The following is a 27,531-nucleotide window of genomic DNA, read 5'->3' as shown; positions in this document are numbered from 1 at the left end:
AGAGACTCTCACCAGGTATAGCACAACTCTGGTACAAAAGTGTACCACTGAGGGATTACATCTAATTTGCTAATTAGTTTTTGTTTTTTTTTCCACTGTCATAAAAAAAGAAAAAAAAAAAATATCATTGTTTCACTGTATCCACAAGAAGACAGAAAACCCTGGGTACAAATACTGCATTATGCCTCAAATGACTGCTTTGTGTTTTATCCATCTTGATTATATATTGCTGTGTTACTAAGGATTCTCACTGACCTGAACTGTTTACTATTGTGTTTAGTAGTGGATTTCTGTTCCTTTTTGTAATTCGGTGGAAATGTATCTTGCTGATGCTGATATTTAGATATCCCAAAAGCCTTGCAAGTAAAATTTACTTAATAGGCAAATTTTTACTTTGCATTGATCACTAACTAGACTTGAATATCATTTTGCAGATGAAGATGACGAAGGCACATCCTATGCGAGCAATGAAGCCCCAGACAGGTCATCATCCACGTACCAACCGGGAAACATGCCAACGTCAAACTTCTCTGGAATTCAGATTCCTCCTGGGGCTCATGCTCCAGCCAACACACCAGCCGAGCTCCCACCCAGTGCTGGTAAGATCACTTTTGTTGTACACTGCTCGCAACGGTCATTGGTAGCTGCTTCACTCAAAAGTGAAGAAGAAACACAAAGGGCAGATCCATATTTCAATACAACTCAGCTGGAGCATTAAACAACACGCTAAACGTGGACCTCAATTGCTTTGCTTAAGGATTTTTCATTTGATATTTTCTTGTTGTGCATTAGTTTGTTTTTTTTAAAGGTATATCCAATGTCTGGGTTTGCATTGTTAGCAAATAAAAACTGCAAGGGATTGCTTCAAACCATAATTAATAATTGGCCTATTGAAATACCTCTCTTCCTTACAAGCTGAGATTATGGACTTCATCTTTGTAGTCTACTTTGCTGTTCTATAGTGTTCAAGAAAGTGCAACTTAAAGGGAACCAATCACCAGGATTTTCGTATATAAGCTAAAGCCAGTGCTATACTGTCACTATCAGGCTCATTCTCTACATGCCATTAGTGGTCAGCTCAGATGTTTAGGTTCTGAAATCCAACAAAGTAAAGCTTATAAAATCATCAGCTTGTTGATTGACAGCAGCTGAGGATCCGATAATATCTGTGGGGAATTCATAGTTATCCCCTCCCCTTGTTAGAAATAGCATAAGGTATTATACAATCTATTTACTTTTACTTCCAGGACCTCTGTGAGGTCATACCCATGGGACCAGCTGGTATCAGCTTTGTTTGCTGAGGCCATGCCCCTTCTGGTCACATGGGTATGACCTCTCCACAGGTCCTGCAAGTAAAATTAAATCGATTTGTATAATACTATTATGTATTATGTTAGTATTATGCTAATTCTAACAGGAGGAGGGGATAACTATGCATCCCCCCCCAGATATTATCTGATCCTCAGCTGCTGTCACTCAAGAAGCTGCTGAATTAATAAACTTTACTTTCTTGGGTTTTAAAACCTAAACATCCGAGCTGACCACTAAAGGTATGTAGCGAATCAACCGAATAGTGCCAGTATAGAACTAGCTTTGGGTTATATACGAAAATCCTGGTGATTGGTTCCCTTTTAAAGAGGCTGTCCAAGACTAGCATATTGAGGAATTGTGCTTTAGGATAGGCATCGTTATGAGATTCGTTGGTGTCCGACACCAGGCACTTTGTCTATTTTTGCCAGCAGCTGCTGGATGTAAGCAATGTATGGGGCTCAATACAGAAGTTGCTTACGTTATTTAGTGGTGGATGCTGTTCTGCACCTTATTTACTTAAAGGGGTGGTTCACCCATATTTTTTGTCTAGTTCAATATTATATTGAGAAACAATGTTTCTCTCAAATACCTTGTGTTGGCAATAGTGCCTGTGAGAGGCGCTATTGTAGACCGAGAACGCTGTCCCCCCCCCTTCTCTGGTGACGTCACGTCAAGTTCCGCACGCGTCACATCCCTGTGGCCGGCTGCAGTCTTCCTGACTCACTGAGCTGTGGATGGTGTTTCACCGCTTGTCACAGCTCAGCGAGTCTCCTGCTTGCAGCGTTCTGCTGTGAGGGAGCAGGGAGCAGATGGCCTGTGACAAGCAGTGAAACACCGCTCACAGCTCAGTGAGTACGCTCACAGCTCAGTGAGTAAGGAAGACTGCACCCGGCCGCAGGGATGTGACGTCACCGGAGCGGGGCTCAGCGGTCTCTGTCTACAATAGCGCCTCTCACAGGCACTATTGCCAACACAAGGTATTAAAGAGAAACATTGTTTCTCAATATAATATCGAACTAGACAATAAAATATATGGGGGAACCACCCCTTTAAACAGTTGATAAGATGCAGTACCTGGTTTTGGCTATGAAACAAAGTATGTGGCTACTGCATTCTGCCCTGCATATGGCTTATATTTGTTAACCACCAGAGCCAAAAATAGCTAATCTGTGGGTGTGTAAGATCCCCACTGACCTGATATAGACTACCTTTCCGATGGATAGGTAATGGATATAAAAGTCCCAGACAACTCTTTTAATTAATAATATAGAAAAATATGTAGTATATTGAGATTTTTGTTGTTAAAAGTGACATGTTACTGGGTCATAAATGGCCATTTTTTACCCTATTTTATTCCCATTTCTCTTAAGTATTCTATTTTTTTCCCTTTTAAAACCGCCATATAGTTAGAGAGATATTGACCTTTTTATTTAGGGGAAATTTTGGGACCCCCTTTTCATGGGGGTGTGGTGCACAAGGTGATAATGCAGAGCAGCCTAAAGATGCATCCCCAGATAATCCTGTAAGTCACGCCACCTTGGTGAAGACCATAAAAAGGCCCGTATCCTTTGAACTATAAGGCACATTGAAAAAAATAAATAAATAAACAAAACTCATTGGAGCAATGGGAATAAAGTAGTGCACAAAACTGTCCACTTTTTGTCTGATGACAGGTCTTTTTCTGTCAATACGTTTTTGGTATGCAATCTGAAAGCTCAATGATGTAGGAGGAAGAGACCCTGATTACAGTGATGTTTTACTTACTAACCTGTGTTTTGCTGTGTCACTACAATCAGTGTTTCACAGGAGAAGATTAGAACTACAGAATAACTGGCCTTATGCCTGCAAGATCCCACTGCTCCTCCAGCACTGATTAGTAGTTTTCTGTCACTATACAAAGTACACAAAGCTGCTAATCAGTGGTGTTGCCTGGGTTTTACAGGGCTCAGCATTCTGAGCTTTGCTGTTTGCAATAGAGAAAGCTGTTCTTTTGTAATAACCGCTACACCCAGTAAATCAAGTGATGCATTGCTGGAATAAGGATCTCTGGCCCTACGTCATGCTGCTGTCAGATTACGTAGCAAAAACCTGATAACAGATTTCTATTAAATGATCTTTTTGACAGACCGACAGTAATTGTTTTTATGATGACCCAAGTCAAATTGTTTATTTCAATTTAGTACCCTTGTATTGAATCCTGTTATACACTCTTATTATTGAGGTTGTAACACAAAGAAGGAAATGTCATGGAATTATGGAAATCACAGAATCAAAAGGCATGTTTCTGATATGTCACTGAGGGGAAAAATGGAGACCTTTTCACAACATAATTCAGTATTGAATATGAGCACCACATCCATACATTCCAGCACTTACTCACCTTGGCTGCTCGAAGTGAGGTTATTGATGGTTGTCTGAGGTCTGTTCTGCCACAGTGGGCACACAAATCATTAAGATCACGTAAATTGAGACTTTTTCTGCGCAGGGTGCTCATTCTTGAAGAAGAGGAGTGTAGTTAAAGAAGTTTTCCTGTTAATTTTTTTTTTCTTAAACCTTTTTAAAGGGAACCTATCAGCAGAAATTTCGCCCAAAACCTAAAAGATTCCCCCTCTGCAGCTCCTGGGCTGCATTCTAGAAAGGTCCCTGTTATTATTGTGCCCCATGTGAGACCAAAATAAAGGCTTTATAAAGTGGTACCTTTTTGTATTCAGATAGTGTAAATGTAACACGGGGGCGGGCTCTCTGGCGTCCGTTATTCTGCCTCCTGGTCCTGTATGCTGCCCCCATCGCTCCTTTCCAGAGCTGATGCACCGCCCACTGCTCCAGCCATCCCCGCTCATGCCCAGTGCCAGTCTCACGGGACTGAGCAGTGTGACCGCTGGTGACGTGTGTGCAGGCAAGTGATTATGGGCGGGGCTGTGATTGTTATCAGCAAGTACCCGCCCATAATCTCGTGAGCGCGCAAACCTCACCAGCGGTCACACTGTGCTCAGGGTAGTGCTAGACTGTATGGGCTGCTTCCAGGGATGACGTCCCTTTTGTCACGTGATAGGGGCGGCGTCTGGAAGCTGCGGACACTGGTAACTAAGGTAAACATCGGGTATGGTTACCCGATGTTTACCTTAGTTACCAGCTCACACCGCTTAACTTAGTGTGTGCAGGGAGCAGGAGCCGACACTGGCAGCGTGAGAGCTGCGGAGGCTGGTAACGAAGGTAAATATCGGGTAACCACCTTGGTTACCCGATGTTTACCTTGGTTACAGCTTACCGCAGGCTGTCAGACGCCGGCTCCTGCTCCCTGCACATTCAGGATTGTTGCTCTCTCGCTGTCACACACAGCGATGTGTGCTTATCAGCGGGAGAGCAACAATAAAAAAACGAACCAGGGCTGTGTGTAACGAGCAGCGATCTCACAGCAGGTGCCAGATCGCTGCTCAGTGTCACACACAGCGAGATCGCTAATGAGGTCACAAAAAACGTGACTCAGCAGCGATCTCAGTAGCGATCTCGCTGTGTGTGAAGTACCCCTTAGCCTCACACAAATGAGGCTCTCCATAGCTCAGTAACCTGGAGTCGTCATGGTGACAACCCAGTGTCACTATGGCAGCGATCGGGTACCTGTGATCGCATTCCAGGGACATGATCTCCAGGGAGAGCTAAGCGACTCCCCTCCTTGCCTTTTGAATACTGCAATTGCTCTGATCGTAGAATTCAGGGGGAGGTTAAACTGCTGGGAGTGGCGTGGGCACTGCTCCGGGCAGTGAGAGCCAGGTCCCGACTAATATCAGCTGGAGACGATTGCTGGGGTACAGTGCAGGAGGCCCCGTGATCTCCATGACTTAAAGAGCACAAAAAGAAGCAGCTAAAAAAAAAAAATTCACTTTTTTTTTCTTCTGCCAAAACATGCTTTTATCTTCAGAAAAGAAGCACATAAAAAAGCAACATGGGCACATAGCCTAAATGTTAGTGTCAGTGTATTAATATACTCAGTCTGAAGAGCGGTGATGTCTGAGTACTGGGGGAGACGGCGATCGGTGAGTATATTAATACACTGACACTACACTAACATTCACAGGTTTTTTGGAAAAAAAGGTATTGGGGAAAGTTCTTTAATGTATGTGTCATGTACTTTTAAGCGAGTGATTTTCCTCTGCTGAGTTTGATAAAACTTTTAGAGACTTGTAGCCCTTTTAAGCAAATAAGTGTATGATTGTTAGGTCACTTTTGTAGAAACAGTATTGAAGAAGAATTGCTTTCTATGAAGGACATCTGGGTTTTATCCTGGGTGTCTGATTTTTTTTTTTTTTTCTTTTTGTTTTTCTCTAGAACATTACCATATACCGTATTTGTGATCTTCTATTAAAGTGAGAATATAATACATTTCAGCTAATATCTATCATCTCTTTCCTATACTGGAAGCTTCTCCTCCCTTATGTCAGTAGTCATCTACGCAAAGGAAAGGAAGCTGTTCTTATTGAAAGATTTATGGTAGAGATCAAGACGAATGCTTATTTCACCTTTCAAAAACACGATTGTGGATAATAGGGGATAACACTTGTATGTCTTTCCTGCACTTCATTAATACTGCTCAGATATTTTGTATAGGTTCTGTTTGTGACCGTGATTATTGTAAGCACAGCCTTGCCTAATGAAGACCCCAGACAGACCAAAAACCTGCTACAGTGCTGGCCAAAAGTATTGGCACCCCTGCAATTCTGTCAGATAATACTCAGTTTATTCTTGAAAATTATTGCAATCACAAATTCTTAGGTATTATCTTCATTTAATTTGTCTTCAATGAAAAAAAAAAAATTGTCATAAAGCCAAATTGGATATAATTCCACACCAAACATAAAAAAGGGGGTGGACAAAAGTATTGGCACTGTTTGAAAAATCATGTGCTGCTTCTCTAATTTGTGTAATTAACAGCACCTGTAACTTACCTGTGGCACCTAACAGGTGTTGGCAATAACTAGATCACACTTGCAGCCAGTTGATATGGATTAAAGTTGACTCAACCTCTGTCCTGTGTCCTTGTGTGTACCACATTGAGCATGGAGAAAAGAAAGAAGACCAAAGAACTGTCTGAGGACTTGAGAATCCAAATTGTGAGGAAGCATGAGCAGTCTCAAGGCTACAAGTCCATCTCCAAAGACCTGAAAGTTCCTGTGTCTACGGTCCGCAGTGTCATCAAGAAGTTTAAAGCCCATTGCACTGTGGCTAACCTCCCTAGATGTGGAAGGAAAAGAAAAATTGACGAGAGATTTCAACGCAAGATTGTGCGGATGGTGGATAAAGAACCTCGCTAACATCCAAACAAGTTCAAGCTGCCCTGCAGTCCGAGGGTACAACAGTGTCAACCCATACTATCTGTCGGCGTCTTTTTTGCACTATGTATCCTAGCACTTGGTGATCCACTGTGTAACTTCGTGGTAAACTGCTTTGTGACTGAGCCTCTAAACGCTGGCAGCACAGCGGGAGCAGAGTGTCATGCGAGTGTCACTGCGACTGAGGTCCGATCGTGTGATCGGAACACACCTGCGTGGGGGCGGCCCAGTGCTGAGGAGGGGTGGGCCGGTGCGGAGGGGAGGGAGGGGTTTATCGCCCTCTCTCCTCCGTTGCCAGCTATTGCCATTCTCGCCCTGCACTCGCAGTACACCGGTATACTGTGAGTGCAGTGCGATTTTTTTTTTTTTTTTTTTTTTTTTTTTTTTTTTTTTCCTCTGGCCCCTAGACTTGAATGGGTGTGAGAGAATCTAGGATCGTATTGCACCCGCAGTATGCTGCAACTGTTTTCTCGGTCTGATTAGGACTGAGAAAATAATCGCTCATGGGTGCTGACACATAGGCTAATATTGGTTCGAGTGGAATGTGATGTTTTATCGCATTCCACTTACTCCGATTTTCATGCCGTGTGTCTTTGGCCTTATAGGGAATCTTTCAGCAGGTTTTTGTTACCTAAAGTGACAGCAACATAATGTAGGCAAGGAGATTCTTAATCCAAAGGTCTATAACCTGATTTCTGGCTGAAGTCTTTCTGAAATATTCAGCAGGAATACAGCAAAGCTGAGGGAGCTCCCCTGCCTACACCTGGTTCTCAACAAAGATTGTACATGGACTGTGAGGTGTCAATCACATCAGGATTGTGTGTTGGACTGACCTGCACATGAGTTTCTAGTCCTGTAATGCTATCACATGGTAATAAACCCTTTAGTTTGCTTAAACAATTGCACACATACTGATAAGAAAAGCACAGTTGATTTTTATTTTTAACTGTTACAGCATACTATCCTCAGCTTACATAAGAAAAACCTGCTGAGATTCCGTTTTAAAGGTGGCTTTACACACTGCAACATCTCAAACGACATCGCTGTAACGTCACCGGTTTTGTGACGTAATAGCGACCTCCCCAGCGACATTGCAGTGTGTGAAACACATCAGCGACCTGGCCCCTGCTGTGAAGTTGCTGATCGCTACAAATCGTTCAGGACCATTCTTTGGTCCTTTTGTTTCCCGCTGTGCAGCAAAGTCTCAGTGTGTAAAGGGGACTTAAAACACTGGAAACGAGTGATGTGTCACAATATCTATTCTCTGTCAGTCGGTCTCTCCCTCTCGGTCTCTATTCTCTCTCTGTCGGTCCGTCACTATCTCTGTCCCTCTCTCACAGTCTGTCGGTCATTTTCCCCTCCTCACTCATACTCACCGATCCCCGGCGCGGCACTGCACGGCATTCACACTGCTGCGGCGGATTTTCCTCTTTTGAAAAAGCCGGCCGCTCATTAAACAATTTCGTATTCCCTACTTTCCCCGCGCACAGGCGCCTATGATTGGTTGCAGTGAGACACGCCCCCACGCTGAGTGACAGGTGTCTCACTGCACCCAATCACAGCAGCCGGTGGGCGAGTCTATACTGTGCAGTGAAATAAATAATTAAATAATTAAAAAAAACGGCGTGCGGTCCTCCCCAATTTTAATACCAGCCAGATAAAGCCATACGGCTGAAGGCTAGTATTCTCAGGATGGGGAGCTCCACGTTATGGGGAGCCCCCCAGCCTAACAATATCAGTCTGCAGCCGCCCAGAATTGCCGCATACATTATATGCGACAGTTCTGGGACTGTACCCGGCTCTTCCCGATTTGCCCTGGTGCGTTGGCAAATCGGGGTAATAAGCAGTTATTGGCAGCCCATAGCTGCCAATAAGTCCTAGATTAATCATGTCAGGCGTCTCCCCGAGATACCTTCCATGATTAATCTGTAAATTACAGTAAATAAACACACACACCCGAAAAAATCCTTTATTAGAAATAAAAAACACAAACACATTCCCTCATCACCAATTTAATAAGCCCCAAAAAGCCCTCCTTGTCCGGCATAATCCACGGACCTCCAGCGTCGCTTCCAGCTCTGCTGCATGCAGGTGACAGGAGCAGCAGAAGACACCGCCGCTCCTGTCACCTCCACGCAGCTAATGAAGACAGCCCCGCGATCGGCTGAGCTGTCACTGAGGTTATCCGCTGTCACTGGATCCAGCGGTGGATGTAGCGGTGGCCGCGGGTAACCTCAGTGACAGCTCAGCTGATCGCGCTACTCACCGCCGCTCTGGTCAGCTCCACGCAGCAACTGAGGTGAGTATCGCGATCAGCTGAGCTGTCATTGAGGTTACCCGCGGCCACCGCTGGATCCAGTGACAGCGGGTAACCTCAGTGACAGCAGCTGATCGCGCTACTCACCTCATTTGTTGCGTGGAGGTGACAGGAGCGGCGGTGTATTCTGCAGCTCCTGTCACCTGCATGCAGCACAGCTGGAAGCGACGCTGGAGGTCCGTGGATTACGCCGGACAAGGAGGGCTTTTTGGGGCTGATTAAATTGGTGATGAGGGAATTTGTGTTTTTTATTTCTAATAAATGATTTTTTGAGTTGTGTGTGTTTATTTACTGTAATTTACAGATTAATCATGGAAGGTTTCTCGGGGAGACTACTGACATGATTAATGTAGGACTTATTGGCAGCTATGGGCTGCCAATAACTCCTTATTACCCCGATTTGCCAACGCACCAGGGCAACTCGGGAAGAGCCGGGTACAGTCCCAGAACTGTCGCATATAATGTATGCGGCAATTCTGGGCGGCTGCTGACTGATATTGTTAGGCTGGGGGGCTCCCCATAACGTGGAGCTCCCCATCCTGAGAATACCAGCCTTCAGCCGTATGGCTTTATCTGGCTGGTATTAAAATTGGGGGGGACCGCACGCCGGTTTTTTTTAATTATTTATTTATTTCTATACTCCATAGTGACACGCCCACCGGCTGCTGTGATTGGGTGCAGTGAGACACCTGTCACTCAGTGTGGGGGCGTGTCTCACTGCAACCAATCATAGGCGCCTGTGGGCGGGGAAAGTAGGGAATACAAAATTGTTTAATGAGCGGCCGGCTTTTTCAAAATAGTAAAAGCCGCCGCAGCAGTGTGAATGCCGTGCAGCGCCGCGCCGGGGATCGGTGAGTATGAGAGAGGACGGGAAAACGACTGACAGACTGTGAGAGAGGGACAGAGATAGTGACGGACCGACAGAGAGAGAATAGAGACAGAGAGGGAGAGACCGACTGACAGAGAATAGTGATTGACAGATATTGTGACACATCACTCGTTTCCAGTGTTTGACTAGCTAGGTCGTTCTGCAGGTCCGGATCGCTGTTGCGTCGTTGGCCAGGTTTGCCTGTTTGACAGCTCACCAGAGACTCACCGGAGACTTTGTAGCGATCCCGGCCAGGTTGGAATCGCTGGTGGGATCGCTGAAAGCCTCAGTGTGTAAAGGGGCCTTAAGAGGGGTTTCCAAATACTTTTCTCCATATTGTGTTTTATCCTAATGGGATTTGATAAAGGACAAAACAAAGTTGTCATTTCCATTATTGTTCATTAGCTAAATTACTTTGAAGAGAAATGGCAAGCTTCTTCTTATCACAGTGGGTCTGTAATACATAGCTACTGATCTGAAATCAAAAGGCTGATTTTAGATTATTTTAGAGGAAACCAGGCAGCATGTATCAGACACTGGCTGTATGACTTCAGCTTTGCATGTTTGACTATAAAATGCTTTGGCGTTTCAGTGGAAATCATAGTTTAAAATCTGGCCAGGGGCCAAGCTGCTTGGGTTATTAGTCAGAAAGGCTTCTCCCTGCTTGCGTCTCTAGAGTGTTGAGTCTTTTCTAGCATCTGTATAGGGAGAAACTTGTCAGTAGTGATGGGCGAACCTGAACTGTAAAGTTCGGGGTCTGTACCAGATACCCAGTATCTGTGCATGGACCCCAAACAAGGACTTCTCAGGGAAATCCATGTAACTGTTTGGGTTCGGCCACTTGGATAGTGATAGATATAAAAAAGGAAAAAGAAAATAAGGAATAAAGCAGGAGCTTTATACTTACCGACCTTCCCTGCAGAAGTTGCACTGCTTTCAGGTCCGCTCATTAACCCTCATACATATTCATTGCTTCCCGCTCACCATCAGTCCTTGCGTCTGTGATTGGTTGCAGTCAAACCAAGCCCTCACCTAGTGTGACAGCGTTTTTGATTTGTTGGAATCACACACACTGTGTCCCTATAGTGGTGTAATAATAAGTAAAAAAAAAAAATTGGCATAGGGTCATCCCATATTGTGATACCGTATGCAGATAAAGCATATGGCTATAGGTTGCAGCCCACAGTGCTTATCTTTGCTTTGTATCGAAATAAAATGAACTATATGCGGCTTTTTAATTATTTAAATAATTTAAAACACCGGCGTGCGGTCCGCCCTAATTTTGATACCAAGCCAAGATCAAGCCGCCACCTAGGGGCTGGTATTCTGAGGCTGGGGAGACCCATGGTTATTGGGCCCCCACAGGCTAAAAATGGCAGCGTGCAGCTGACCAAAAATGTTACACCATTAGATGGGACACTCCCGGCATCTGACCCAACTCATCCCCATTTCCCTGGTGTGGTTGCAATCGGGGTAATATAAAGGGGTTAATGACAGCTCATAGCTGCCACAAAGCCTAGTAATAAGTAGGGTCTATGAGACCCCCCATTATTAATCCTGAAAGTGAAAGGAAATAAACACAAACCTAAAAAATCCTTTGTTTGAAATAAAACACAAAAAACACCCTCTTTCACACCTATATTAACCCCAAAAACACCCAGGTCTGCCGAAAATGCACACAAGGTCCCACGACAATCTTGGCTCTGCCACACACTGAAGTCACAGCATGCAGGCACAGACCGTGACCGGCCTCTGTGGCTTCAGGCAGAGACTAACCGAGGCACTATACACCACTATAGGGACGTAAACAGAATGTGCGATTCCAACCAATCACAGACGCTGTCATGCAGGTTGTAGGCATGGTCTGAATGCAACCAATCACAGATGCTGGGACTGACAGTAGACTGGGGAAGCAGGGAATATGTATGAGGGTTAATGAGCGTACCCGCAAGCAATGTGCCAGCCATGCGGGAGACTTTGTAAGTATAACTGTCCTCCTCTAATCCCCCAAGCCCTTTCTACCACCATTTTACAGCACAATGTTTGGGCTCCCGTAGACTGATATGGGATTTGGCATCTGGGCAAATGTACAAGTTAAAGTCTGGCCACGAACTGAATTTTTTTTTTTCTTCTATAAAGTCCGGCCGAATCCGACCATCTGCAGGTTCACCCATCTCTACTTGTCAGTCATTGGCAGTAGGCCGGGAGAAAAGAAAAGTATGTTTCTCTGAGACACCACTGCATTTCAGAGCCAAACATACCTGGCAGCCAATGCCTGATAAATGCTGGCCGTGAATCGGGTAGCATGTATCATCTGTCAGGTTCCCTTTAAAGCACTGAAATGTATTTGCTAAAGACAGAACGTATCGTACTCCATTAGCTTATTTTAATGATAACTTTAATTATGCTTCTAAATGCCCAAGGTGTTTCCTTTTCTTATCCCGTGTTTATGCTGTAAGTCATTTACACACATTGATATGATTCTTATTACAATACTACATGTCTTTATCTGAGGGAAATCCTTCTGATATCTACAAAGAATACTTCATGTGCAAGTTTAGGGCATATTTATTTCACTTCCATTGTTAATTAGTGGTGCCGCCCCAGGGCGTCTTATTGTGCACGTAGAGTTATTGGATACAGAACTCATAACTTGTTTCTGGTCCTCCATGTGACCCTCTGCAGCTAGATAAACATGTACAAGTTTGTTTCAGTTCATAAGTAGGTAGTATAGATAAAAATAGTCTAGATATTATTTTCTTAATATTCTGTATTAATACATTAGTAAAGTGACAACTATTATATATGTTGTCTGTCTAATGCAGAGGTTTCCATCCATTATAATCTTATGTGCAACTTAAACTGTTAGATCCAAAAATTTCAGCTTGGAAATCACATTGAACCACACAATGAATTCATGGCAAAATATATACATTGCCTTGGAAAAACTATTCATACCCTGTGAACTTTTCCATGATTTTTTTTCATGATACACCCAAAAGGTTAAATGTATATTATTGATATGCTGTGTGATATGCCAACAGTTATTAGCAAGTATTTTTGTAAAGTTTAAAGGAATTGATGCATGATTTTCTAAATATTTTAAGAATATACATCTGAAAATTGAAACATGCGTTTTTATTATCCCCACCCCCCCGAGTCAATACTTTGTAGATCCACCTTACTCTGTAATTACTGCTGCACGTCTTTTGGGGTATGTCTCCACCACCCTTGCACATCTTAAATGCTTAGACTGCCCCCCCTCTTTTATTTATCTTTCAAAAATAGCCCTACCTCAGTGACATTGGATGGAGAGCGACTGTGAACAGCTATTTTCCAGTCTTGTCACAGATTCTCCATAGGATTTAGGTCTGGGATGTGACTGGGCCATTTAAACACATGAATTTGGTTTGATGTAAACCAGGGGTGATCAATTAATTTTCCCAAGGGGCCACATGAGCGAGAGACTGGTGTGGATGACCGAACCAATAAGCTAAAATTAATTCTGCTCACTCTTCATGTTAATATGTTAAAGGGAACCAACCAGCAGGATTTTTCCATGTTTTTATTTAACTTTTGCACCGCCATTACACTAGTTTGCTTCATATGTACAGTATGTGCCCAACGTAGCCTTATATATACATTACTAGAAGGTGGCCCGATTCTAACGTATTGGGTAGTCTAGAATGTGTATGTAGTTTAGCAGATTGAATAATAAGGTAATGAATGGACTGGATGGGTGAGGTTTAATTTGATGGTATTATAATTGTTTATTGGTTTTAAAATGACAGACAACAGAAGGAACAGTTTTAATAGATGAATCTAATGTTTTAATGATGTCCATGGCTTGTAATGAAAGAAGGCCATGAACAGTGTAAAGTTAAGTAAAAATATGCTGATGCTATGATGTGGCCCAATGCTGGTATGTGCCCCCATCGTGGTGCAGCCACCATTCTGACATGTGCCCCCATCCTGCGGGGTAAGGCGCTTTCACACTTACGTTAAGCGCAATCCACCGCTATGGAGAATAGCGCAGTCCATTAACGCACTGCGCTATTCCCCATAGACTTGTATTGACGACGCACTGTAACGCAAGTGTCTGCGTTGCATCCGCTGGACGACGCTGAGTCGTTATTTTGACGCATCGTTGGGCGGATGGAACGCTACATGTAGCGTTTTTTGGGTTAAAATAACACACCTTGACAGATTCCGTTTGGAATCCGCCAAGGTGTCTAATTGGCTATGGTGATGGATTCCGCCGCTATGCGCTAAGCGGCGGAATCCACTGAAAAATTCCATCACGTTCTACTGAGCTTGCTCAGCATGTCCAGCAGAAAAATCTAAATCATTTAAAATCACTCCTGTCCATGGCGCTGAGGACGTCCGTGCCGTGGACTGCATTGCTGGGGACAGGTGACTATCCAGGTGTGTGTGTGTGTGTGTGTGTGTGTGTTCGTTCAGTGTATACATGCGGAGGACGGCGTGCGGGGGGGGTGAAGCCGAGTGGGGTAATGTGTGCGGGGGCGCGGAGGCGAGCGGTGGGTATGTGTCGGCTGGGTTGCCGGTGTGGGCTCCCGGGGGTGCAGCACTCACCGGGGAGTCTAGGTGTGCATGCGGAAAAAAGTGTTGGGCGTTGTCCCGTCGGCCCGTAGTTTGGGCTGTTCAGTTAAATGAGCCGTTGGTAGCAGGCTCTTTAGCGCGCGCGGTGTGGCGACGGTTGTCACTGTAATGACGTCATTTTGGAACAAGACAGATAGAATAAGGCAATCTAATATATAAAGCTGTGTGTGTGTGTGTGTGTGTGTGTGTGTGTGTGTGTCCGGGATTGGCATCTGCACCGTCGCAGCTACAGCCACAACATTTTGCACACTCACTCGTCTGGACCCCGAGAGCGTCACAGGCTATGTTGTGAGGCGAAATTTTAACCCCGAGCGTTCTAATTTAACAATTAATTTTGCCCCATCTACAAAATGGGGAAAAAGTGAAACTTAAAGTGTATCCGCACCGTCGCATTTACAATCACGAATTTTTGCACAGACACCTCATGTGACTGTGTTTTGATAGGAAAATGTAACCCCGCGCTTTACAGTTACTCTCCAAAAAACATGCCTCCATTAAAGAAAATTGAGCCTGGAACTACAGGTTATTAGTAGGAGCTGTGATTGGTTGCTATAGGAACAAAAGACATTCATAGTATAAGAAGCTTATATGTGAGGTAATAAGATGTCAGTGGGGAAACTGATAAAGAGAGACAGAGAGACAGACAGGGTGGCAGACAGACAGGGTGGCAGACAGACAGGGTGGCAGACAGACAGGGTGGCAGACAGACAGGGTGGCAGACAGACAGGGTGGCAGACAGACAGGGTGGCAGACAGACAGGGTGGCAGACGGGGAAAGAGGCAGACGGGGCACATTACTTGGCCAATTTAGTTAAATCTGTGTGGAATATCTGTGATGTTCAAATATATGTTGTGAAATGCTTCTATTAGCTTAGTTTTTGCCTTTTAATAATTACATTTCTATCTATTTGTTTTGTGGGTTTTTTGTGCAGAATAAATTTTTGTTAATACATTCTATTTTGTTAACAACAGTTATTAACCCGGCGAAGCCGGGTAGTACAGCTAGTTAGATATGTAGATGAGCTCTCACATAGCCTCCTAAATACAATTGGGCCCCCACATAGCCTCATATATACTTTGAACCTCACTTAGCTTCATATATGAAGCTTTGAGCCCCCACTTAACCTCATATATATATATATATATATATATATATTATGAGACCCACATACTCATATATATATATTTTGAGCTCTTTCATAGCCTCCTAAATGCAACATGAGTTCCTACATAGCCTGCTATATACACTTTATGAGCCCCTACACAGCCTCCTACATACATACAAACATTCCATATACAAAAAACAAAAACTCTCCACATACCTCTCATTTTTTCTTCGCTATGCTTAGGTCTCCGGTGCACTGACGCTTCGCACAGCACACGCAATGATGTGACGTCATCGCGTCTGCTGTGCCTCACGCTGATTGGTGGAAGTAGGAACCAATGGATCCTCCTCCACCAATGTATTCACAGCTTTCTGCATCCTGAGAATGCAGATATAGGTAACATCAGAAATCGAGCAGCAGACAGCAGTGGGGAAGCATATGGTGTGGCCACTTTGCCCAGCCCTGATCTAAACCATCCATTGTAGCTCTGACAGTATGTTTAGAGTCGTCCTCTGGATGGTGAATCTATGGCCCAGTTTGAAGTCTTTTACAGCCTCTAACATGTTTTCCCTCCCGGATTACCCTGTATTTAGCTCCATCTGTCTTCCCATCAACTCTGATCAGCTTCCCTGTTCCTGGTGAATAAAAGCATTCCCATAGCATGATGCTGTCACCAACATGTTTCATGGTGGGGATGGTATTTCCAGGGTGGTGCGCAGTATTAGTTTTCTGCCACACACATCGTTTTGAATTTAGCAAAAAAAAAAGTTCTGACATCTTACCAGAACACCTTATTCCACATGCTGCTTGTGTCACCTACATGAATTTTTGCAAACTTTTCAAACTGGACTCCTTATAAATTGCATTAAAAAAGTCTTTCCTCTTGACACTCTTCCATAAAGGCCATGTTTGTGGAGGATATGGTGAATTCGGTGGTTATCCTGTGGACAGATTCTCCCTCCTGAGCTGTGGTTCTCTGCAGCTCCTCCACAGTGACCATGAGCCTCTTTGCTGCTTCTCTAATTAGTGTTCTCCGTGCTTGATATGGCACCTGACGTGGATGGCTGTGTATCTTTGCAGTTGTACTATGCGCCTTCGATTTTTAGATGATCAATTGAACCGTGCTCTGTGAGATGTTAAGAGCATCTCACAGACCACCGGAGACTGACTAGAGCGGCAGTGATAGGGGATCAAGTCCTCGGAAGGTCACAGGGGACTTATATTTTAAGCATCACTCCAGTGGCACATTAAAAAAATGCTGAAGTGTTGTTTTAACCTTTCTAACTTCCTAACCGAAAAAGGATGTTTCAAAAATTTTCAGCACATTTCCGGTATGTTCACACAAAAAACGCTAAAATTCTTGTCCCAAATTTACCGCTAACATAAAGTTTAGTGTGTCACAATAAAAAGTCTCTGAATCACCGGGATCCATTGAAGCGTTCCCGGATTATTAGCTCATAAAGTGACACTGGTCAGATTTGTGAAATTTGCCTAATCAGGAAGGTGAAAACAGGTTGAGTTTTGAAGAGTTTAATAATGTCCCATGTACAAGTGAAGATATTACGGCCCATAATCAGATTTCTCTTTTAACAATGTTATTAAATTATATACTTTTTCCAACTAAGTTGAGAGTTCTTTACTTGATGATGACTCCAGTAGATATACTACAGAGCTGAGCACATCATAGTATGATGCCACCATCTAATATATAAAGCTGAATGTGTGTATGTATGTGTGTATGTCCGGGATTGGCATCTGCACCGTCGCAGCTACAGCCACAAAATTTTGCACACTCACCCTTCTGGACCCCGAGAGCGTCATAGGCTATGTTTCGAGGGGAAATTTTAACCCCGTGCTTTACAGTTATTCGCCAAAAAACCTGCCTCCATTAAAGCGAATGGAGCTGGGAGCCACAGTGCAGCCAGAACTTCAGAAGAATGCGCAGCCACGCCCTTATATGGAATGTTGGCGTGTCACAATGCAGCCAGGGAAAGAGGCAGACAAAGAGACAGACTGACGGGGAAAGAGACTGACGGGGAAAGAGACTGACGGGGAAAGAGACTGACGGGGAAAGAGACTGACGGGGAAAGAGACTGACGGGGAAAGAGACTGACGGGGAAAGAGACTGACGGGGAAAGAGACTGACGGGGAAAGAGACTGACGGGGAAAGAGACTGACGGGGAAAGAGACTGACGGGGAAAGAGACTGACGGGGAAAGAGACTGACGGGGAAAGAGACTGACGGGGAAAGAGACTGACGGGGAAAGAGACTGACGGGGAAAGAGACTGACGGGGAAAGAGACTGACGGGGAAAGAGACTGACGGGGAAAGAGACTGACGGGGAAAGAGACTGACGGGGAAAGAGACTGACGGGGAAAGAGACTGACGGGGAAAGAGAGGGAAAGAGACACAGGGTAAAAGACAGACAGAGGGAAAGAGACAAAGACAGACGGGGAAAGAGACAAAGACAGACGGGGAAAGAGACAAAGACAGACGGGGAAAGAGACAAAGACAGACGGGGAAAGAGACAAAGACAGACGGGGAAAGAGACAAAGACAGACGGGGAAAGAGACAGACGGGGAAAGAGACAGACGGGGAAAGAGACAGACGGGGAAAGAGACAGACGGGGAAAGAGACAGACGGGGAAAGAGACAGACGGGGAAAGAGACAGACGGGGAAAGAGACAGACGGGGAAAGAGATATATACAGAGGGGGAGACAGAGAATGGGAAAGAAACGGAGAGACAGTTACTATCCTGGGCGTTAATACATTCTATTTATAAATTCTATCCCGGGAATGTTAATCTAATATATAAAGCTGAGACAGAGGGAAAGAGACAGACAGAAAAAGTGACAGAGATAGACTGACATGGAAAGAGATAGATAGACAGGGAAAGAGACAGGGACAGTCAGAGACAGACAGGGAAAGAGACAGACAAAGAGAGACAGAGATATATACAGAGGGGGAGACAGACATAATTACATTTAGGCTATGTGCACACGTTGTGTATTTGCATGCAGTTACGCTGCGATATGCACCGCAGCGTAACTGCATGCATCCTGTGTCCCCAGCACAATCTATGAAGATTATGCAGGAGCCGTGCACACGTGGCGTATTAGACCGCAGCACTTAGAACGCACGCTTCGGGCAGCAGCCAAAGAAGTGACATGTCACTTCTTTCCTGCGCTCTGCATGCAGCCCCCACTCTGTCTATGGGAGGGGCTGCACTCAGAGCGCATGGAATCTGCTTTTTTTTTCATTACAGACTCTTTCTGCAACGATTTGAAGCGCACGTGTGCTGTTCAAATCACTGCAGAAATTTCTGCAGGGACAGAACGCTACGTGCATACATAGCCTTATATCTATTTGTTTTGTGGTTTTTGTGTGCAGAATACATTTTTGTTAATACATTCTATTTTGTTAACAGCAGTTATTTACCCGTGCGAAGTCGGGTGGTACAGCTAGTAGTAACATATTTTTGGAAGATTGAGGGTGGCATGTCTCCTACTGCCGTGTAAATCTACCCTGTCATGTAACCAGCATTACACTGTGTTGGGAAATTATTCTGTTTGTTTAATACCTTCATGTCTGTCTTGCAGGTGTAGCAAGCAGTACCGTTGTTCACCCTTCTCCACAAAATATACCTTCTGTGGACCCATCACTGTACAATGCACAACCACAAGGTAAGGATCAGGACACGAAAAGTTGTTTTGTGACCAAATCTATACTGTTCTTTGTGTTACAAAAAGCACATAGAACCATCTGTTTTTATGCTTTATCTATGATGAAAGATGTACAGGACATCAAAATCCTAACAGGTCTCAAGATCCCAATTGAACTTCCTTGGCTGAAAACGTATTGTCTTTCAGCTTAATTACCACACTATAGCTAGGTGGATAATGACACTGCCCTGCCGAGCAGGTAGAATTGGTACTGTCTCATGCTACCCATGTGATGCTGTGCTGAGGAAGAGAAAGAAGAGGGGAAGTTAACAATCAAGATGGTCATAGTCTCAATTGTAGGAAAGCAAAGGTACTATATAAGTAGAGCGTGAATGACTTTATGATGAGGTCTTTTAATCCCTTTTCAACACTTGACATATACATAAATCATATATGGACATAGTTCCCGCAACATGACGTTATAGGTACATCATGGACCGTGTGTGCACAGTAGTAATGCCTATACGATCACCACCAGGGGCTTACCTTCAGCTGTTCCCCGCTCACCCAGTATCCCTTGTGATGACAATGGGGCATTCGAATAATAATTTATATACCGTATTTTTCGCTTTATAAGACGCACCCCCAAATTTGGTGACGGAAAAGAGATTTTTTTTTTTTTAATGTTAAATGGGGTCCATCTTATAATGCCAGTGTCCCTCTAGCAAATCATGTAGGGTATATGTTCCTCATAGCCCCCCATCCTAAAATTAGCCCCCTTAATCTGGATATGGCCCCCTTATATTGAATATAGCCCCCTTGTGATGGCACACGTTCCCCTGTGCTGCCTATGGCCCTCTATGGAGTGCATACATTCCCCTGTGCTGCCTATGGTCCCCTATGGATTGCATGCATTCCCCTGTGCTGCCTATGGCCCCCTATGGATTGCATACATTCCCCTGTGCTGCCTATGGTCCCCTATGGATTGCACACGTTCCCCTGTGTTAGATATCGCCCCCATAGTGCTGCCCATGGCCCCTATATAGATTGCACAAGTCCCCCTGTGTTAGATATGGCCCCCATAGTGCTACCCATGGCTCCTATAGATCGCACAAGTCCACCTGTGTTAGATATCGCCCCCAGGCTGCTGCCCATAGTAAAATAATACACTCTTTCCTTACCTCCTCCAGCGCTGATCTCCCTCCGTGCTTCTCTTCCTCTACTTCCTGGTTCTCAGTGCGGTCATGTGATCGGCACAGCAGACTGAGATCTCTGCCTGCCTGATCACAGTGGAAGCAGGGACACGGGGAGACACGCTGGAGGGGGTAATTAAAGCTTTTTTATTTTAGAATGAGCAGCAGCCTGGGGGCCAAATCTAACACAGGGGGGGGCATATACCATCACAGGGGCGCGCAGAGACATATAATATGCACCGCTGCCCCAGCCCCTCACTGCGGTGCGATTTCAGCACCACCGGAGATGGACAGCGGCTGTGCATATTATATGAGCAGGAGCAGGAGATCAAACGCTGCCGCCACAGCGTTCACCTGCCCCCAGCAGCGCCCCCACCTCCCCTGGACCCTGCAGTGTACATATATATATATATATATATATATATATATATATATATATATATATATATATATATATATATATATATATATATATATATAACCTCCCCCCCTGTATATTCGGCTTATAAGACGCACCCCCTACTTTCCCCCAAAATTTGGGGGAACAAAAGTGCGTCTTATAAAGCGAAAAATACGGTAATTGGATATGTTTAAAAAAAATGTTCCTGTGCTGAGATAATCTTATATATGTGCCCGTGCTATGAATGGTGTAATGGCCGTGTCTGACCGAACAGGGACATGGTCTGATGATACCACTGTTCCTCGGCAGGGGTGGACATAAAAGAAAGTATACAGACAGTACAGCACGGGATCACAGCTGATTCTTTTTGTGAGTTAAAACATTTCCCTGCCTGTTTTTATAAAATGTTTTACCTCAAAGAAAGAATAATTTGCTATCCCATGGTGTAATGTCTAGGTACTTTTTTACCTAATCACCAGTCCAAAAGAAAAAAATATTTCCAAATATGTCAGGGGTGTGCACCTTTTGTGATATACTGTATATCTGATGAAATCATGCACCTTACAGAATATTAAGCCTGCATATCAGACCCCGGAATATAGACCACTGCCAAAACAATTAAAGAATGTACGTCTGGAACTCAAATGGCGTGAACAAGGTGCAAAACTCAAAAACCTATAATTATACAATAAGGTAAAGAGTTGCACACTAGTCACAATGTATGGGGAAATAATGAAAAGCAAAACTGCTATGGGAATACTAGAATGAAAAATACAATTAACTTTCTGAAAAAAAGAAAAAACTTGAAAATAGAATATGGATAACTGCTATGAATAATAGGACTACAAGAGATGTTTAGCCATTGTATTGATCAATGCAAAAAAGCCCGAAACCTATGCCAAGGTAATCTCTATTTTTGGGCTACCTAACTTATGTGTAACCTCACCTGCAGTTGAAAAACTTGCTCTGTATAGGAAGCAAAGGACTAAGCTATATATGTGAAATAAGACACATGGCTATGGCTAGGGCAGGGTTCTCAGACAGAAAATGCATACTAATTAAAGAATATACGTCTGGAACACCATGGTGTGAACATGGTGCAAGACTCAAAAACATATAACTCTACAATAAGGTGAAGAGTTGCACACTAGTTGCAATGTATGGGGAAATAATGGAAAACAAAACTGCTATGGGAATACTAGAATTAATTTTTTGGCTCTTTTGCATTGATCAATACAATGGCTAAACCTCTCTTGTATTCCTATTATTCATAGCAGTTTTGCATATTCCATTTTCAAGTTTTTTCAATTTTCAGATAGTTCATTGTATTTTTCATTCTAGTATTCCCATAGCAATTCTGCTTTTCATTATTTCCCCATACATTATGACTAGTGTGCAACTCTTTACCTTATTGTATTGCACTGCCAAAACAGCCACCTACTGCGGTATTCTCTTTTGACTTTGTGGTAAAGGAAGCAGTTTTGCCATTTCTGTAAAAGTTACTGTTTATGTGATTCCTTGGTAAGCGTCTGGTCTGTTGAATGTGGGCTCAATGTTGAAGTATTGTCTTGGCCTGCATCTCTCTGATTTTATACTAAAAGAAAATGTTATTTTGGCCCATACAGAGGCCATTATTAGATATCCTATGCGTGTTTTAGTGGTTTCAAATCAATGCAAAGGTTTTACAATGTCAAAGATAATCCCTTACTGATTGCTAGCGGTGTTCTGTGTGGATTTTAACAATTATTTTGATCCAATACGTTTTTTCCAAAGGTTCACTTGTTCTTTGTATCCTCAACTCTGTTTAGTTCATTAGGGATCAATCTGGACAGCAGCAACATCTATAAAAATAAAATTAGTAACACAACAGCAATCACGTTGTGCCAATCAGAGCAGAGAGGGAGCCCCCTCCCTCTACAAGCCATCCGATGTCACGATCACTAATGACAATGGCATCAAAGGGGTTAAATGCCCCAAGCACCGATCGGGGGCGTTAAAGCAGGGTGTCAGCTATGATACATAGCTGAAACCCGCTGGTGATCTTGCCAGTGCCACACGTGAGGTGACGCGATCGTACAGTGGTTTGCAGGAACGCGCCTTTTGAGGTGTCGTATACGTACGGTGGATGTCGTGAAAGGGTTAAAGGTTTTGTGTTGAAGGAGATGAACAGACCTTCTGCTGCAGGTTCTTCTAAAGCCATAGTTAGGCTCTGTCCACACTATGAAAAAGGATTTTTCTCAAATTTCTTGCGTCTGAAAGATTAAGCGCACCTGCAATCAAAATCCGCACCAATAACGCACCGAAAACCGCATGCGTGTTTACCGCGGTTATGTGCAGTTTTGGTGCGGTTCTGGTGCGTTTTTTTTCCACAGGTTGGTCCCTGCGGTTTTTTTTACCATTATTTATGGCAAAAAACGCAGGTACCTGCAGAAAAGAAGTGACGTGCACATTCCTTTGCACAAGAAATTCTGCAGAAAGAATGTTCTTGAGAAAAAAACGCAGTGTGCGCACAGCTATTTTTTTTTTTTTTTATAGATTTTGCTGGGGAATGTCTGCAGAAAGGTTACAACCATTTTCTCAAGAAATTTCTGCAGCAAAACTGCAAAAAAAAAAAACGGGTAAAAACACAGTGTGCCTTACAGGTCTACATAGTATTTGATAAGTACTAACTGTCATCTTTCTCAGTGATGGTAATGTGTGTTTTTACTCAATACAGATTTTACTAGTGAATTATTTTTAGTATGTATTCAGGTTTCCATTACATGAACAGGCTTGAAGGATAACACAAATAGAGATTTACAAAATAACCAGCTTATGTGCCAGTGGGTAAGAGGCCTAGCGGTTCCAGTGCTTCATTCTCCAGGACTTTTTATAAGCAATAGAGGCTAAGGTCACCTCATGTTGAAAATAAGTGTTTAATTTAGTTACAACATCTTCTGGGGATGGAACCTCTGGATCTTTCCATTTAATCGCCAAGCACTGTTATGCAGCTATCAGAATGTGAAATAAACCATCTCAGATCCCCTGGATGATTATCCAAGCCTATGTGTAAAATTGCTAATGCACCCTCTGCCTTTACATGGATCAATTTTATTATGTAATAGACACTGCACTCTCTTGTTGATAAAATGAAGACAAAGAGTTTTTTTCTTTGCAAAAAAGTGATTATTTATTTGATGGCGACAAAAGATGGTGGACGTTTCGGCCCAACGGCCTTTATCATGTATAGTCGCTCCACAAGAGGGCTGTTTCAGAAGAGAAGAAGATAATGGAGCAGGATGGAAGGAGTACCACCAAGAATAGTTTATGATACAAGATTTTCCAGAGGATGAAGTCTAGAAGCAGGTTAGATTTCCTTTGGCTGGAAGGAATTTGTGTACATGTATTCCAATGGAAGAGATTTCCAGCTTTTATCTTTATATATTCATGTGGATCACATAGAAGTTTGGGTGGTTGTAAGAGAACATGTATATAAACACCATCTGTAATTAGGTTGCATATAGTGATAAAGGGGTTAAATGCAGAGACCTGTTACAGGCATCTACTCGATTAGCTGCAGGCTTAGGGTCATATACCTGATAAAGGCTCCTGCAGACTTCTCTCATGTGGAGGAGGAGGTTTTAGACATTGGTGGGGTGGATATTTTCCTTCTGCACGCCACCTTCCCAGGATATGGCCGTCAGTCGTATGTATTCCATTGGAATACATGTACACAAATTCCTTCCAGCCAAAGGAAATCTAACCTGCTTCTAGACTTCATCCTCTGGAAAATCTTGTATCATAAACTATTCTTGGTGGTACTCCTTCCATCCTGCTCCATTATCTTCTTAAGAGGGATAGATAGGATAGATAGAGGGATAGATAGAGAGAGAGAGAGGGATAGATAGAGGGATAGATAGAGTCCCTGTGAGCACACTCTGCATTTCTCACGTTCGGTAGTGAGTTCACATTACCGGCCGTGGGAAATGCCCTGTGGTTACCTCTGCTGTCTCGCTGCGAGGCTGCATTCAGCGCTGTGTGTCAGTCGCGGCTGGATGTAAGCATCGCAGGACGCCGGAGCTGCACTGAATCCGTTTTTGCGTTAAAAAAAACGTTCATGACGCATGTTAAAAAAACGTAGGGTGAAAGCAGCCTAAGAGAATCAAGCTGAGATGTAGTCACTTGAGGAGGGCCCACAGAGTCCAGAAATAGCTGGATTTCATCCGGGGGTAGGTTGAGGAGTGGTTGTATCATTATTCAAATTATAAAAACCAGAGTAGTGGTCTGCAAAAGGATTTGCAAATATCAATGGGATACCGAATTTTAGTTTCATTGGGACCTACAAGGAATTCAATCTGAATTGAAAATGTTGAAGTCATGTAGGAGACAGTTGCAGATTTGTCAGAGAAGATATATTACACAGTTGCATGTTTTCACCCATATTATTGATTTTTTTTAAACAAAAGTGAAAACAATGGTTACTCTTTTAAAGATGAACTCGAGCAAACATTAAAGCTTACCTGCTATTCAGTAAGCTATCCACGTTAGAAATGTCTTATAGTGACTTGAAAATAAGTAGCAGAGAACCTAATCTGCTGCATTTTATTACTTTCACAGATTAATCTCATTCATCATTGTAAATAAAAAAGCGCAGAACTCTGCTTCAATTTGTAACCTTGAGCTTCATTTGGTGATTCGAGCACAATCTTCAGTTAATTAAGGTTATTAATTACAAGTGATTTTAGTATCACAATGGAACCAAAGTGCTCATGTTGATTAGACCTTCCCAGACTATTTACTGTTTTGTTCTTCTCTTGTCACTTAATGTATTGCGCAAGTGGGTGAAGATTAGAGGGACGGTGAATCGTGCAATCAAACCAAAATAATTTTATTCTAACTCTCCAAGGGACAACGATGGCTTCAGGGCATATAATCACAAACAAGAGTTCATATGGAAATGTAGGATTTTGCCATTTTCTTACTCTTATCAAGAGCAGTTAAGACCAATTAAAGAATGTTAACACCAATTGGGCAGATAAGTGATAATTGCTGATTAGTGGGTGTCTGACCGCTGGGACCCAGACCTGGAATTTTTATCCTTGAGTGGGGACTTTTATACCTGTTGCCAAAAATTAATTCCCTATGTAGCTGTTGGAAAAGCCGAGGGTAGCTCTCGGCAGCCCTATAGTAATGAATGGGGCACAAGTCGAGCATGTGCACTGCCCTCCATTCTGCTAGGGATACAAGTTCCCTTTTCCTGGTCCTGGGTATCAGACTCCACAAATCAATATCTTCTGGATAATTGTGGATACATGGTAACTTATTTTCACCGGACAACACCTTTTTAAAGTGCGAAAACTGGGACATTACACCCTGGTTCAGGAATTGCAGAGAGCTTTTCAAAATTTGTCCTATGTACTCCACATTGCAAGAATGTTCTGATAAAATGGTGACTGTCGGCAAGTGTTATTACTTAAAGGAAACCAGTCAGGTCCAATATGCACCCAGAACCACAAGCAGTTCTTGGTGCATATTGCTAAACCCTGCTTAACTGTCCCTGTATACACTAGCATAGATAAAGAGATCTTTAGAAAAGTATTTCTAAAGATCCTTTATGATATGCTAATGAGCGCAGGGACTAGTCACAAGGGTGTTGTTTCCTGCACTCATTCCACTTTCTTAGAATGGTAGCACGCGTACAGGGGCATGCTAACATGCTATTCAATGCAGTGTCATCAGCAGTGACACGTGTACCTGTGTCCGCGGTCACTGCTGATCAGAAGTCCCAGCACTTCGTCATACGCACTAGACCTCTCTGAAGTCGGGACGCGTACACCAGTATTCATGCTGTGCATGACTGGAAGTGCTGGGCATTGAGATCAGCGGGGACAGCAAACACAGGTACACACGTCATCGCTGATGATGCTGCATTGAATAGCATTTTAGTACGCCCCAGTGGGGTGTACTAACATGCTAAGAGGTCAGAATGAGTGCAGGAACTAACGCCCTTGTGACTAGTCCCTGCGTTCATTAGCATATAATGAAGGATCTTTAAAAATACTTTTTCCGAAGATCTCTTTATGTATTCTCTTAGCTACAGGGACGGTTAGGCAGGGATTAGCAATATGCACCCAGAACTGCTCGGGCTTCTGGGTGCATATTGCACCTGACAGGTTCACTTTAATGCATGGTATTTGCAAGGATATTCAGTTCTGCACATAGTTCACATTACAGTACATGACATTAGCTGGATTTGGTAAGCTAAACTTCAATAGAGGGAACGTTTAATACATTCCTTAAGGGGAGTCTGATTGTAAAGTCATGCTGTCCTAACCACAGGCAGCATGAATCAGACACCGGCTACATATTTACAAATGTTAAAGAATTTTTCCAGCATCCACGGTATAAAAACCTCTTTGGTTTATTGAAGGTACTGTACAGTGGAACCTTGCTTAACGAGAACAATCCGTTCTGGGACTGTGCTTGTTAATCAAGGTACTCGTTCAGCAGAGCAAGGTTTCCCATAGGAAATCATTGCAATGCTGACGATCCGTTCCACAATGTGTTAAATGTCCCATCCTGGTCCCTTATTCTATCATTCCACACATGCACAAACTCACACAAACATGTACAAACACACATGCACACGCACATATTATATGCTCACCTTACCTTCCGTTCCATCGCCGGTCTCCTGGGACTTGCTGTTCTCCGGTTCGGGCCGTGTATCAGGTGACCATAACAACGAGG

General features: G+C 43.5%; 1 protein-coding gene across 1 annotated transcript in view; it reads left to right on the top strand.

Moving 5' to 3' along the window:
- VTA1 (vesicle trafficking 1) overlaps nt 1-27,531 on the top strand; it is a 264,360-nt gene that overhangs the window by 205,371 nt on the left and 31,458 nt on the right. The window contains exons 6-7 of the mRNA XM_075338168.1: nt 435-599; nt 19,147-19,230. Coding sequence (XP_075194283.1) covers nt 435-599; nt 19,147-19,230 — 249 coding nt within the window. The remainder of the gene's footprint in view (nt 1-434; nt 600-19,146; nt 19,231-27,531) is intronic.

This window comes from Anomaloglossus baeobatrachus, chromosome 3 (assembly GCF_048569485.1).
Source record: "Anomaloglossus baeobatrachus isolate aAnoBae1 chromosome 3, aAnoBae1.hap1, whole genome shotgun sequence".
NCBI classification, from domain to species: Eukaryota; Metazoa; Chordata; class Amphibia; order Anura; family Aromobatidae; genus Anomaloglossus; species Anomaloglossus baeobatrachus.
Note: the sequence above shows the minus strand (reverse complement) of the source record. Positions and strands in the feature narration are given on the sequence as shown.